The 13,691-nt window shown below is 37.6% G+C and overlaps 1 protein-coding gene across 5 annotated transcripts in view; it reads right to left on the reverse strand.

Annotated features, from left to right (window-relative positions):
• Positions 1–2,813: 2,813 nt before the first annotated feature.
• The window catches only part of TRPS1 (transcriptional repressor GATA binding 1), a 212,069-nt gene continuing 201,191 nt past the window's right edge, over positions 2,814–13,691 (reverse strand). For all 5 annotated transcript variants that reach the window (XM_033064258.2, XM_033064240.2, XM_033064248.2 and 2 more), the window contains one exon: positions 2,814–9,086. In XM_033064258.2, the coding sequence (XP_032920149.1) occupies positions 8,025–9,086 (1,062 nt within the window). In that variant the 3' untranslated portion in view covers positions 2,814–8,024. The remainder of the gene's footprint in view (positions 9,087–13,691) is intronic.

The raw sequence follows: 13,691 nt of genomic DNA on the forward strand, positions 1-13,691 counted from the left end.
AAGTATGGCAATGTGAATGCCACCCTTAGGGAACATTAACTTTGAAAAATCGCCTTACCTTTCCGAAAGGCTTTCACATCTCTTACTTTCATAGCCTGAAATCTATTTCTTTTTTTATCAGATTCCAGAAAGGAGGAAAATACTGAAATTTGATTAAAAGGGAAAAAAATACATTCTCATAATACTTTCCAAGATCTTTTCTTTTACAAAATAAGTGCAAAGTATGTACCTAGTTCCATTCCTTAATATGTTCATTTAGAATTCCTTCCTGATCCAATTCTACACACTTTTATTGTCCTATTTTCTTAAAAGAATGCTACAGTGAGAAGAGACCTAGCTTAGCTTTATGCTGGGGCTTTGCTTTTTATGTTACAAGTCATAAAAGAAGTGATTTCATTCAGAAATAAGGCCACAGCAGCTGCATTGCATTTGCCAAAAAAAAGAAAGAAAGAAAAAAAAAGAGAAAAAAAAAAAGAGAAAAAAAAAGACATGCACCGTCTTTGCACAGTGGAGGTGGGTGACACAACTGTCACTCTATCAATCTCACCATTAAGCTGTCAATTCCACAGTGGCATTTGGAGCTGAATCAGATAGTTCCACTGACATTGCAACCACAATGTGTGAAAGACACTTCTATTCCTTTGGATGCGTAGGAGACACTTTCATTTACAGAATGGACCCACTGACACTCTTGTTCTGCACACAAGGATTAGTCAGACTCTTCATGGAAATCAAAGGAAGCTGGTGTCAGTACAAACTCTACCCCCACCAGGTTTCACGTGTCCCAACTGTCCAGCCTATTTGCCCATCACAGTTAAACTTCCAGTGAACACTTTAACTGAGATTCTGCTCCTTGATTTTATATTGCCAGCATCAACAATCTTATAAAGACAGGTTTGTTGATTTATAATAAAAAAGGTTGTAAGAAAACTAGGTAATTTCTAATTTCTAATAACAGAATACTCTTGAAAGAGCCCCACTTCTCCTCCATATGGAATGAAGCACCCTGCTTATTCATTCTGTCCATTTTCTCCTGCATTAGCACCTATTCTAATGTTTACTTTTTTTTCTTCCCCCCCCCCCCCCCCCAATTTAAACTCCATATAATTATAAATCTCATTGGATAAGGGCTAGGACCTGCTGCTAGCAGATGTATTATCTTTTATCAGGCTGGCTGTATTTGGGACAACAGAGTTTGACCTATGTCAAGATATGACAGTAGTTAAAAGCAAATAATCAAGGACACTGCTGCTAGAACAAGAAGTCCCCAGATTCTTGGCACAAATTTAAGCCTTATAATAGCATATTAAGATCTGATAACTATGTTGGTGTGCACTTATATGAGCTGCTTATGTATGTAGCTGCTGTTGTAAGAGGAAGGTATTAACGATATAAGTAGACTACACAAACAGTAGAACCACAAAGGAACATATATTAAAGATGTACTGCATTTTTATAGTTTTACAGTTATAACAGATATTTGGATTAAATCTTGTTATTCTCAAAAGATGTTCTTATAACAGAATATGTAGTTTTAAAATTTTAACTCTCTGTACATACAAAAACTTTCTCTGTGTCTATGTATACAGAGTTTTTATATCATTCTTACACTGGTATAGACACTATATCAGTGTAAGAATATATATATGTATATAGTCTTGTACAATGTGTACTGACCAACTTTCACATGCAGCATCTCTTTCAAAATGCATAGCTGATGTCTCTAAAACTGGTTGTCCCCACATATGAAAGCTTTTTTTTTCTTTGCTGCAGTTATTATTTTTATTAATGTCAGGAAATTAAAATGAGACTGAAAATGCACGGGGGTTTGCATCCGAATTCACTAGAAGAATGAGTCACAGAAGTTATTTTTGGCATGATGTTTTTAAAATTAAGTTCTAGAACATTTCTGCTTTACCATCATAAACAGATATTACCATTTTGTATTACTATAGAACAATATCCTGTATGAGAGTGAACAAGCTCTCAGCCATGGAAATGATACAAAACCTATGGAGAAAGGAAATTACAGCATAATGGAGATGGTGGCTGGGAGCCATACCACCCAGATCCGTTAGCTCACCCAAACAGAAATGCCAGGCTGAGCTGACTTGGTCAGTGCTTTGGTTGGGATCTCTGAGGAAACCTCCAAGGTTGCTGAAGGAAGTGGTGGCAGCAACACTGTAGGTGGTATTCTCTGTTCTTGAGTCACCACTGGGTTAATAACCTGTGTGAAGGGAGCCAGCAGGATTTCCTGGAAGAACTGTGGGCATGATGTGAAACCACAGTCCTGAGTATCAGGAATTGAAATTTCAAGACCATCATGAATTTTGTATGAGGAGCAGACCTGATGACCCTGGGTACCTGATCACATTTCAGTATCAGCCTTTCTTTCACAATTTCTCCAAATTGTTGCAGTATTTCCTCTTCCTTGGGGCAGGAGAATAAAACTGGCAATGTCATGCCAGGATGATGGAGTGCTGAAAAGTGTTCAAACTCCATTATAAGAGACTTTTACTCAAATCCTGTCATTAACTTGAATGAGATTTGGATCACATCTAGAGCCCTTAGTACAGAAGGACTGTGACAGGGCTAATGTGTTATTGAAGGAGCTCTTCCCTTCTCATGCCCTTCCCGTTTGAGCAATGCTGCCACTGCCTTTCAGCCATAATCACCAGCCATTACTCAGAGATGCTGTCAGGCCCCACTGAGCTCCCAGAGCAGTTTGACTCCAGATTGTTCTCCTCCCCAACCCCACCATGGTGTAGTGACACTAGGACATTACATTCTCCCCAGAAACAACGACACAAATCTGATTTATAACTGGTGGTAAAACTTTATTATTCAAGTTTAGATGTAACAGACATCTTTGCTGCCTGAAGATTGTTTGCATAAGAAATACACCAAGAACATGTTTGTGAGTAGAAATGAACATGCACTATGAAAACCAAAAAACAAAACAAAACAAAAAAACCCAAAACAAAACAGAACAAAAAACACATCCATGTGTTGTAAGGACAAAACATTAAGAGCCAGCATTCTAGAGTCAAATCAGGGCTACAAGTTTAATGATGGTTTTTAGCAACATGAAGTCATTCTTTATGAAGCAATTTTTTTCTTTTTTTTTTTTTTTTTTTTTCCTGCTGGTGAATTTTCTATAAGCTAAATTTACAATGGCATTTTGAGATGTTTCCTTTTCTCCTGTTCTCCTAGACAGAGCTCAGAGGCCAAAATGATAGGAATAAAAAACTGTGATAGCTGTTACGACACTTCTACTTTACTAAGTGTAGTTTTGCTTTCCTAGTAAAGGAATTTTACTAACTGTAACAAAGAATCAAATGAAGCTGGTATTTATCTGGCGGTCATCCATTTAATTACTGTCTTTCATCCTCTTAAAGTAAATTGGGGTGTGTGTGATTACTATACAGGTAGCATCTCCCCAACTGCCAGCTTCCCAGAGCTGGCTGAATGAAATAAAAACTGTGAGGAAGAGGGTAGTGAGGAATCCTATTCTGAGGTGAGAAAATTAAGTAAGTAATTTTACTTGGCCCATCTTAACTTTAGAGAAAAGTTTAGAAGGGATTTCTCACTTATCTATCACATTTGGGATATGCTGACAAATTGCTCACTGCTCTTTGCCAAGCATAACTGTCTCCACAGAAGCAGAAGGAAATATATCTACCCTTCTGGCTGCACAGAAGCGACCTTCTAATCTCCTTGGCTTTTCCTGACCAGTATTAGGAATTAGCATGTTAAGTCAGCCAAGAAAAATCAATACAGGAGCAAAAATGAGAAAATATTTAGACATACTGGGCAAAAAGCAGATGGTAGACAACATCCTTAGCACATAAAGCAAATAGTTATGACTACAAAACAACAGTGTCCAGTCCAAGGGTGGACCTGAAAGTCTGTCCCTGAACTGAGTACTAATCCACAGTTGCCAAATCAGTTTTTCCCATTGCACAATCACTATGTTTCAGCACTGTATACAATCAGCATCAGTCACTTGTCCTGCTGCCCCCTAACTGCAAAAATAATCTATTGCTCACAGTGTGTCTCAACCTTTTGAGATGTCTCAATTTTCCCTCTTTAAAACTGTCACAATAGACAACAGTGCCTTTTTTAGGCAAAACCAAGATATGTGCATCCAGTGTCTTTCCCCCTTTTTGGATAGTCAATGAAAAATTAAGGGAGGAGTTTCATCAGCATGGTGGCAATTAGGTGCAATACTTCTTTTGAAATTACTCAAAGTTTAGCACCTGAACACAAACTGTGGAACATCTTCATCTGCAGCATTGAGGGGGCAGCAGCCATGAAGTGACATCTTAGACAAAACAATCTGGTTTGCAGATGATATCACAGGATGGCTCCATCAATACAGAGAGTTACTGGAAACATTGTGCCTGCTCCACAATCTGACTAGTGACAGGCATCACAAATCCTCTAGTTTTGAAACATCTACTTATTTGGTTGTCCAATTTGAGACACGTTTTAAGATCTTAAACTACCATTCCTTTAGTAAGAGAAGTTCACCACCTTGAAGCCACTGACAAATTGAGAACAAAGACTGATTGTTTGAAAGTTCAATTTTTAGTGCTGTAAGTTGATTGAAACACAGCGGGTGCAGTAATTACTTGTGTGTGCTAACATTGGTTTCCATCTGAAAGTTATTAAATAAGATTATTCTTTTCCAGTGTCAAGGGGTTTTTTTTCCTTTTTATTAGTTCCCATTGTGAGGGGGTCTGGAAGATGGATGGAGTCACCTCTCTTTCATTAAGAAACAAAACTGTGCTCCCCCTATCCCAATCAAAGAGAACAGGCTATAGCAAAATCCTATTTCTTAAAATGCAGAAATCTTAGAACATCTCAATATGTCATGGCAAGAACAATGAACTTTTTTCAAATTTTATTTGCACCATCTAGGTGTGCAATAGTAACATTCAAAACTCTGTCTTGTTCTTTGCACTCATAAGATTTCATTTCTCCTCATCCCCAAACCCTGATATGTGTATTTCCTGTTAATTTGCCTCTGCTTCTGAGTTCAGCAAGAAGTGTTATGAAGTTCAGGGTAGTGCTCAAGTCTTACAGCGCACATGTCCCTCTAAAATATTTTGCCATGAAGATGCAGCTTCTATCAATGAAGAAGCCAGAGGAACTGGTAGGTCTTAAGTAAACTAAGTCAAACCAGTAACTACTGAAAATCGGCAGGCAGCTACCTTTGAAGCCGATAAAAATCACTGCTGAGTATAACATCTTCCTTGGAAAAGCTGAAAAGGACAAACACTGCACCCTGAAGTAACAAAATGAGGGAAATCTATTTCAGTCCCCACAGAAAAAAAAATAAACAGAAAGTACCCAACAAAAATAAATCCACAAAAACCAAGTCAGAACTTATTATTGGAGAACAATAGTAAAAACATAACCAGACTTTGTCACTGATATCAAGCTGGAGATTCATCTAAAAAATAGAAGAAGAAGAATGTGGCCCAACATCCTTTGCTAACCTAGAACACTACTGAAGGGTTACAGAACTCAACCACAGCAGATTGAGCGGGATGTTCCATATGCTGCTCACCAGTAAAGAAGCAATGGGTGGAGCAGGAAGGAATGCAGCCTAATGCTGAACAATAGCCTGTCTGTGCCTAACAGAGAAACTGTGCAATAATGTTTCACCTCTGTGAAAATATAACACCTAAATACTGCCAAGGTCAGCGAGACCTTTGGTGATCAACTGTGTAAGTGCCTCTCATGCTTGGTGATGTTTGTTGCCAGCTGCTTTAGGCACATTATTTCTCAAAAGACTATCAAAGTGCTGAATGTTTAGGCAGTTCCCTCCTGGTTTTCCTTTTGCCAACCCCTATAAGACATTTCCTATCACCTCTCCTTTTATTTTCCACCTCCCTGTTTATCTGGTAAAGTATCTTAATAAGTGCACCAAATACTAGAAGGGAGAGTGGTGAGACTCAGGTAAGTTAAATACAAGAACTTTTTTTTTTTTTTATGATGCTTTAGTTCAATTACATGAAAATCTGAGAAAGGCGGCATGTAAGTGAGATCAGAATAGGACCCTTTACATATAATCTCAAGAGAGGACTTCGTCCAGAGTATTTTTATAGAACATTTTAAAAAATAAAATGCATGAATGGAGAAATAAAAGACAACATAATATCAGAAAGACATTTTAAACTTCATTCGCTGCAACATTCATGAACCAGTTGAGCTACACCTGCCATCCAACCATAAGGAACTAAGACCCTGCACTGCGAAAAAGAAACAAACCCAAACAAAACAAAAAAGCAACTGCGTAATATTGTAAAAATGGAGTGCAATGCTACTACAGAATGCAATAAAATACCAGTGCTGCATCGTCAAACAGCACTTATCAAAATAATTTCTGAAATGTTTCTTCTGAAACACAGACAAAGCAATAAAAAGAGGATATATGTTTATCATTTTAAGCATAACAATGTGAGTTAAGAGCTTAAGAATACAAAAGTACTTGGAATGAATAGTGCTACCCTTTTTTCCTAAGTAGGCATAAAAATATTTTCATTTCCTTCTTGTTTTTCATACCATTAATATCAACAAATTTCATTCATTTCATGTTATCGTTTACAACTTTAATGCACACACACAGAAAAAAAGATACCTACTGCAATAGAAATAGTTGCTTCATTACCTTGTTTGCTACATTTGCAAATGTAAACAGCGAGGCAGAGCCAGAACTGACTCTAATGCATGATGGAATATCTTTGTTGCATACGTACACTGTAGAAAATAATTATTCAATATGTCAGGCACCATTATTTGAAATGTAATACATTAATATTTACTAGAAAAATAAGGTTTTTTTCTATTTGTTCTCCCAACTTCTTTAATGAAATAAGTTAATCTGACAGTGCATCCAGTAGCTTGTAATATCTTCTACATCCCTGTGGCAAAATAATAAACTACTGGTTGGGACACTATAATGAAAATGATTAAAGTCAGTTCTTGTACACCCTTGTAGCAAGCATGGAGGCTCGTCTAACAGCACCTTTAACCAATTATTTAATATTTAGTTATTTAGCCCTATTTCCCTGAGCAGTTATGCTGAGGAGCTTTCCCTTCATGGATAGATTTTAAAAAGCTTTAAGTATTAAAAAGTACTATGAAGACATTTAATGCTACTTAGCAAAAGCTGGTATAAGTCTACTGAAGGGATTGACTGGTATGTATAGCAATGTTAAGCCTGTGGAGAAGTAACCTTAGACTTTAAGGTTTAGAAGTGTAATATATTAAAAATATATTAAAATAAAATACAGCAGGTTACCTTATTCTATGCAAATTAAACCTGGAGTGTGGCTTTTGTATTAGAGAATTCACTTGCACAAAATGTTTTTCCTAGACTAAAGTGTGCCAGAAAGAATGTAGTGATAAAATGGTAGCTAAAAATCAGCTGAGTCTGAGAAACACATAGATGACATTGCTGCCAAAGCTCTGAGGACAATGTGATCCTAAGGCATGTTGTAGGGCAGAAATTTGCCCAAATTAAAGAAAAGTAAATGACCTTTTAACATGTGAATATTTAACATGTCTAGTTCTTATATACAATGTGCATATGTTCACTACACCCCTGCAGCAGTATATACATATACACATCTTTGCACTCTTGCCAGTTATGTCTCTTACACAACAGCAGAGGTATTAATTGTCCAGTAAAATTTTCTCAAGGTTATTCGGCATGATTCACTGCATTCTGGCTAGCTTTGGTGGGCCATGTCCCACTGAATTATCTTCCTCCCCTTCTGGCCACCATCCAACTGTTCTTTTTTCTTGGTAACCCACTCATTTAAAAGGAAAAAAAAAAGAAAAAAAAAAGAAAAAAATAAAAAATAAAGAAGAAAAAAAATAACAAGGGATTTAATATTGGATAAGGCATGCTCTCTATATGAAGTGCTTTATAGGTCTTCACAAGACATTACAAGCTATTGAATTCCCATCAAGGAAACCTATTTCTGTTTAATTGTGCTAAGTGCTAAGGTTTACTCTTTAGGTTTTCCATTCTTTTCAGCTTGTGCATTGTTCCTGTGTAGGCCCCTCTGGATGTGAGTTGTGAAGTCATACTTGTCCGTGCAAAGATGCTGGCATATGCTGCACTGGAAAGGTCCACTGTCACCATGGCAACTCATATGCAATGCATACATCACTTCATCCAGAAAGACAATGCCACAGTGCACACACTTGGTAGAAAGTTCATCTTGAGTACTTCTATCAACTTTCTCTGTTTTTATTACATTCAAGGGACCTTCATTTTTTACATTTGGTGGTGCCTTACTCTTTTCCTTGGAGGCACCATTTGCAGTTGGCCCAGGTCTGGAATGCTTTATCGCCAAATCAAGAGGAATGTCATTGTCTGATCCAACAGCTGAAAAATGAGGAGGCAGATTAAAGGTGGGATAAGGCACATAGTTTTGGCAAGGATTTGGTAGGCCAGGCACATGACTCAAGTAGTGTGGATTCCCAGGAACAGACAGCTTATATTTACTCCAGAATCTCAGCCAGTCAGCTTCACTCTGAAAGTCATTGTGTACAAACGGAAGTCCAAAAAGTGGGTACTGGTATTTTTCAATAGGGCTTCCAGGTGGAGAATAGTTTGGGTGTTTCACAGGTCTCATGTATTTTTCTATTGGGCTGCCTCTCTCTGAGCTTCCTTTCCCTTCTGATATCGATGAACTGTTTCCTGGGTCTCCAGTACTTTCCTGAGGACTTTTTATCTGAATGTGCAAAGGTTGCATCCTTTTGTGAATATCCAGAGTTTGGCTGACCAATATTGGCTGCTGAGCAGAATGGCTTTTAGTCAATGAACCTGGGGCCTCATATTTACTGAGGCTGGGAAGCTGAACTTCTCTCTGATGACCTTCAGGTAAATGATCCTCTGACCTCCTCTCTAAGGGGCTTCCATTGACTTGCTCCTCACTGCTACCCCTCTGCTGTTTGTTTAGCTGCTCAGCCTGAAGTGCCTCCGGGTTAAGGCGCTTTCTTGTTCGTCTCCTAATGATCTGTTCACCATTGTTCTGTTTAATGATGTTTAAAGGCCTGGGAGTCTGCATGGAATACACAGAGAATGAACAAAGGAAAAAAGGAAGACACATTAAACAAATCTGTAAGACCATGATCATGCATATTTATTTTATCTTTTATGCAGAGCTGTATTACAACAGTGTTATGGGAATGACCAAAGTTCAATCCAGATGCTGGTTCATGGCCCCTCATGCTGAAAGCAAACTATAAAATGGATTGCTTTATCAACCTGAGTCAACTGTCTTAGGCATCCTGTACCTATTTACTTAAAAACACATGAAGTATCCAAGCTGTCAAACCATTTATTACCTCTTAGTCCTAAAAAATTCTGGGGGAAATGTTGAAAGTGGGTGCTGAGAGCTGGGGCTGAGGTGGGAGATGCAAGGGCCTATACATTAGTGTTCTATGCACCATGCCACCAGAGCTGCTCTCAGGCAGGGGTTTGCACAGGTCCCACTGGGACAAGAACTGAGCAAAGAACTTACCTTCATACTCACTCTGCTCTGACATGGACAGAAAACACAAGCACACACAGGGCTTCTTGACCACCATTGCTGTCGTATAGCAAAAGGTCCACTGTGTGCTGAGTGGGATGATGGTGGCTAGAAAGGGACTAAAAAAGATGGAGAAGGAAGCCCAGGAAAACTATGCACCAAAAGGTCTGCCTCTACTTTGGTACCAACTCCTCCTCCTTCACTCCAACTGCATCTCTTTCTAAGTGTTACTGATGTGCTACTAGGTCATGAGGGAGAGAAGGCATCCCCTGAAGTCAGGCAAAAGGGATCTGTAAAGAAGTGGGTCTCACAAAGAGGCAGGGGCAAGAACCAAGTGGGGACTGTTTCCATTTGCTACTACCCCATATCAACTCATGTTAAGTGTTTTAGAGAAGGAGTGAAAATACCTTTGTGTGGAAAACAAAAAAATGGTACAAGGAAGGACAGCAGTTAGGCTTCCTTTTTTAAAGGCTCCCCAAGAGAAAAACAATCGTATCTGAATGAAAAATGGTGCTGCACCAGGCAGATGGTAGAGCAACAAAAACTACCTAAAAGTCATTCAGTTTGGTGCCTTGGCAGCTGACATTTTTCCTCCTAAAGGCACATAATCCTGTTTTGGTTAGAGGCCAGAAAAGTGCCCCCAGCCCCAGTATTCCACTCTTATGTTTATTTAGAAATTTTAACATTGTTTAAAAAAAGCAAATTTAATTTTGGCTTACAGTCAATATCCAAAGTAATCTGTATCTTGAATGTAACTAAATTTTTAATATACTCATAACTTCAAGCTAATATGAAAACATCCAGAGCTGGAAGAGCACCCATTCTATTATTTGTAGAGATTTAGTCTCTCTCTTGAGTTGCCATATTCCTCTCCTTTCACTTATTTACTTTCCTGCAGCTGGATTACTCTTAATGGTTAACTACATTTAAGCCAATGCAGCTATTTTTAAAGATTTTACTTTCTATTAAAATGCTGAATCAGAAATATATACCCACTTTGATTTAGATTTTTAATAAGAGAAATTTAAACTTGGCAGAAAAACAGCGTCTGAACTAGCCTCCTCACACAGATCAAAGTTCAGACAAAACTGTGTTAAAAAAAGTGCAATATTTTCCATGTGAATTCCATTCAGAAAAAGATTATAGTTTGCACAATCGATAGCCAATTAATATGCATAGGCATACACTTTTTATTATAAGGTCTGTATAATTTCCTTGCCTTTTTATGACAATTGTAACTCAGATGCTGTGCGAGATCTTACAATGTTGTTGCTGTTCTTACTAAATGTTAAACACTACAGACCATTTTTATATGGCCTCCAGATAAGCCTCCAATATTTTGGAAATACTTTTAGTCTTACTCTTGATGCTACAGGTATGAAGCCTGATTAGGGAAGTAGTTGAAAGAAACATCTTCCCACCTGAGATTAGGGACCCTCACACACTTAATTGAGGTTCCAGCTATTCAAAGTTATGGTAGGTTCCACTTTATAATTCTTCAGTTTGCTAATTACTGTGCTCATCTGATTAAACCAGCCATTAGATGATTAAAAAGTACTCCTTAGTGTTATAGATCTACTCATTTTCCTTACTCATAGTAGCAAGATGCAGATAAAAATATCCCGTATTTGGTTACAACCAAGGCAAATAGAAAAAGTTTAAGGTCACTTCTTGATTTTCAGTAGGGCATTACATTTAGAATACTGTGGAAACATTACCAGAACTTTACTTTTAAAATTGCCTAGATCAGATCCTTAATTATATGTTAGACATAGTATATTGAAGATGATCACAAATATTTCTGCCATCTCTGTATCAACTGGCAATATCCCCACTCCAAAATATGAGTAACTTAAAAAAATAAATCAAAAAATTCAAAAAATGCTTCAATAAAGTATTGTGATTAGATTTCTCAAATGCCATGGGAAAGTGAAGCCTTCTCTGGACTAATCCTAGAATATGTTGCAATTCTTCACTGCATTAGTCCAAGGATGTTGTCAGGGAATCACCATGGAACAAAACGCAGCGTTCCATGACCAAGTTCGAGCTATTTAAAAAATGAAGTACAGCACCACAATAATAATGGTCAAATTCATGACTCTGGGGAGACAGCAAATGTAAATACTGTGTATATGTTTGCAGTAAGATGCAGTTTTTCACTATTTTGAAAATAGACTCTTGGATTATAATTACACATTTCTTAACATAGTTGTTTGCATTAAAGGAGAGAAATGTGAAAAATGTGGCAATTTAATGTAAACTACCCCTTAGATGGAACACTTCTGAAAACATACTTAAAAATTATTCAAGGGTATTGTAGAAATGGAAATGTAACTTATGGCAGAAATCACTACCATGTTAACATTTGTCAGTCACTATCACCTAGTAGTATCTCATAGATCACAGATTTTTCTTCTTACTAAATTAAAGTGGAAAAGGAACCTTAGGCTTGAGTTAATGAGGATGGTAGTGCTAGACAGTAATAATCCAATCAAGAGGGAGCTAAGAAATGTGCAGGTGAGTTTCACTTAGAAGTGTAGCATAACTTAGATGAACAGGGGTCTTACAGAAGAGAATTCTATTCCCTTGAATATAGTTTTGGACATTTCCCTAATAACTGCATCATCCTAGACTCCTTAATTCAAAACCATACATGACACATACTTACTGCAATTTCTCCTGAACAGACAGGCAGACAGATAAAAGAAACTTTCATCTTTCTGGTGTCAGTCTAAAAAGCAACCCTTTGCATGGAACTATCTCAAAAGGTGTCCCAAAGGAGAGATTTGCTGGATTATTTCAGACTCCTACTTAAAAAGGCGTTTCTATCATACTACAGCAGAGCAGGGCTTAATTAAATTCTTTTCATTTGTTTGGTCAAAGTTCAACTGAAGATATTAATGTCAAATGTCTACTGAATGGCAGCTTATTGCCATGCTTGAACAGTGGAGCTGAGAGATAGTGCCAGCTTCTTGCTTTTGAGATGCATAAAATAAACTTTGACATTGTATTTCTAATAAATGTAGCTGGAAGAGCACTAGTTCATTCCTACTGGTTCATAAGGATGATCGAAGTTGTGCTTGAATTCAAAAGTGATTCTAGTAGCTTTTATCTATTCAAAAAGTTATGCTGAAAATCATGGTAAGATCCAACATGACAGCTGAGAAAAGTATACCTAAAAAAGGGAAAAAGGAGTCTGCAAATGGAAGTTCTAAAAATAATCAGACTCAAATGTCAAATTAAAAAGCCAAACTGTTCTTCTTAAAATCTTTGTGGATGTTCACCACTGATCAATTTCCTCAAATTAGATATTTTATCTACAACTTTGAGAGGTGTCTAGGAAGATGATACCTGGAGCAAGGCCCAGCCAAGATGCTGGCCAAGACCATGCATTAGTCCATCTTCTTAGATATTATTGGCCTGACTGGGCTATTCTGGGCCTTAAAAACAGTGAGTGACCCCAGAATGACACACATGGCAAACAGAGCCAACCCTTCAGACTGGGGATAGTCATACTGCTTTTGAAAATTGTGATTTTTTTTTTCTTGTTTTATTAAGTGGGCTGGTTTGGCAGGATGTTGTGTAAACAGGATTATTGTATGGGCAGTAGACAAGACCATAGAGAAACTTAAGTCTCAAATTTAATTTCTGGAAAACATTTTAATAAATGCACACTCTCAGTCACCACATTTATTTCTGAGTTAGGCTCTAAGCCTGATCTGATACATTGCCCTGGCAAACTCCCAAAGACTACCTTAGTTTCCATTTCTGAATAGTAACACTTTTGAATTTCATGGGAACGTTGTAAAAATTAATTAATTAGTCACCTGACTCTCCTATGTGTGCCCATTAAAGACATATAATTTAATATTTAACCAGTGGGTCTTAACCTAAAAGATTCCAAGCATTTTGGCACTGATCCAAGGAAACACTTCAGCATGGCTTTCCTGGACCTGGACCAAAACATTCAACATCTTTCAGGATCAAGTCAAGTGTCAATAAGATGAAAAGCAATATAGACAAGCCATAATTATTATTTATTCCCTGACTGATCCTGAGGGATGGTGAATCTTCCACTCACCAAGTGATGAGTGCCTTCAAGTGAATAGCTTCCTTGCTGAGTTATTTATCTTC

This window comes from Catharus ustulatus, chromosome 1 (assembly GCF_009819885.2).
Source record: "Catharus ustulatus isolate bCatUst1 chromosome 1, bCatUst1.pri.v2, whole genome shotgun sequence".
Classification (NCBI taxonomy): domain Eukaryota; kingdom Metazoa; phylum Chordata; class Aves; order Passeriformes; family Turdidae; genus Catharus; species Catharus ustulatus.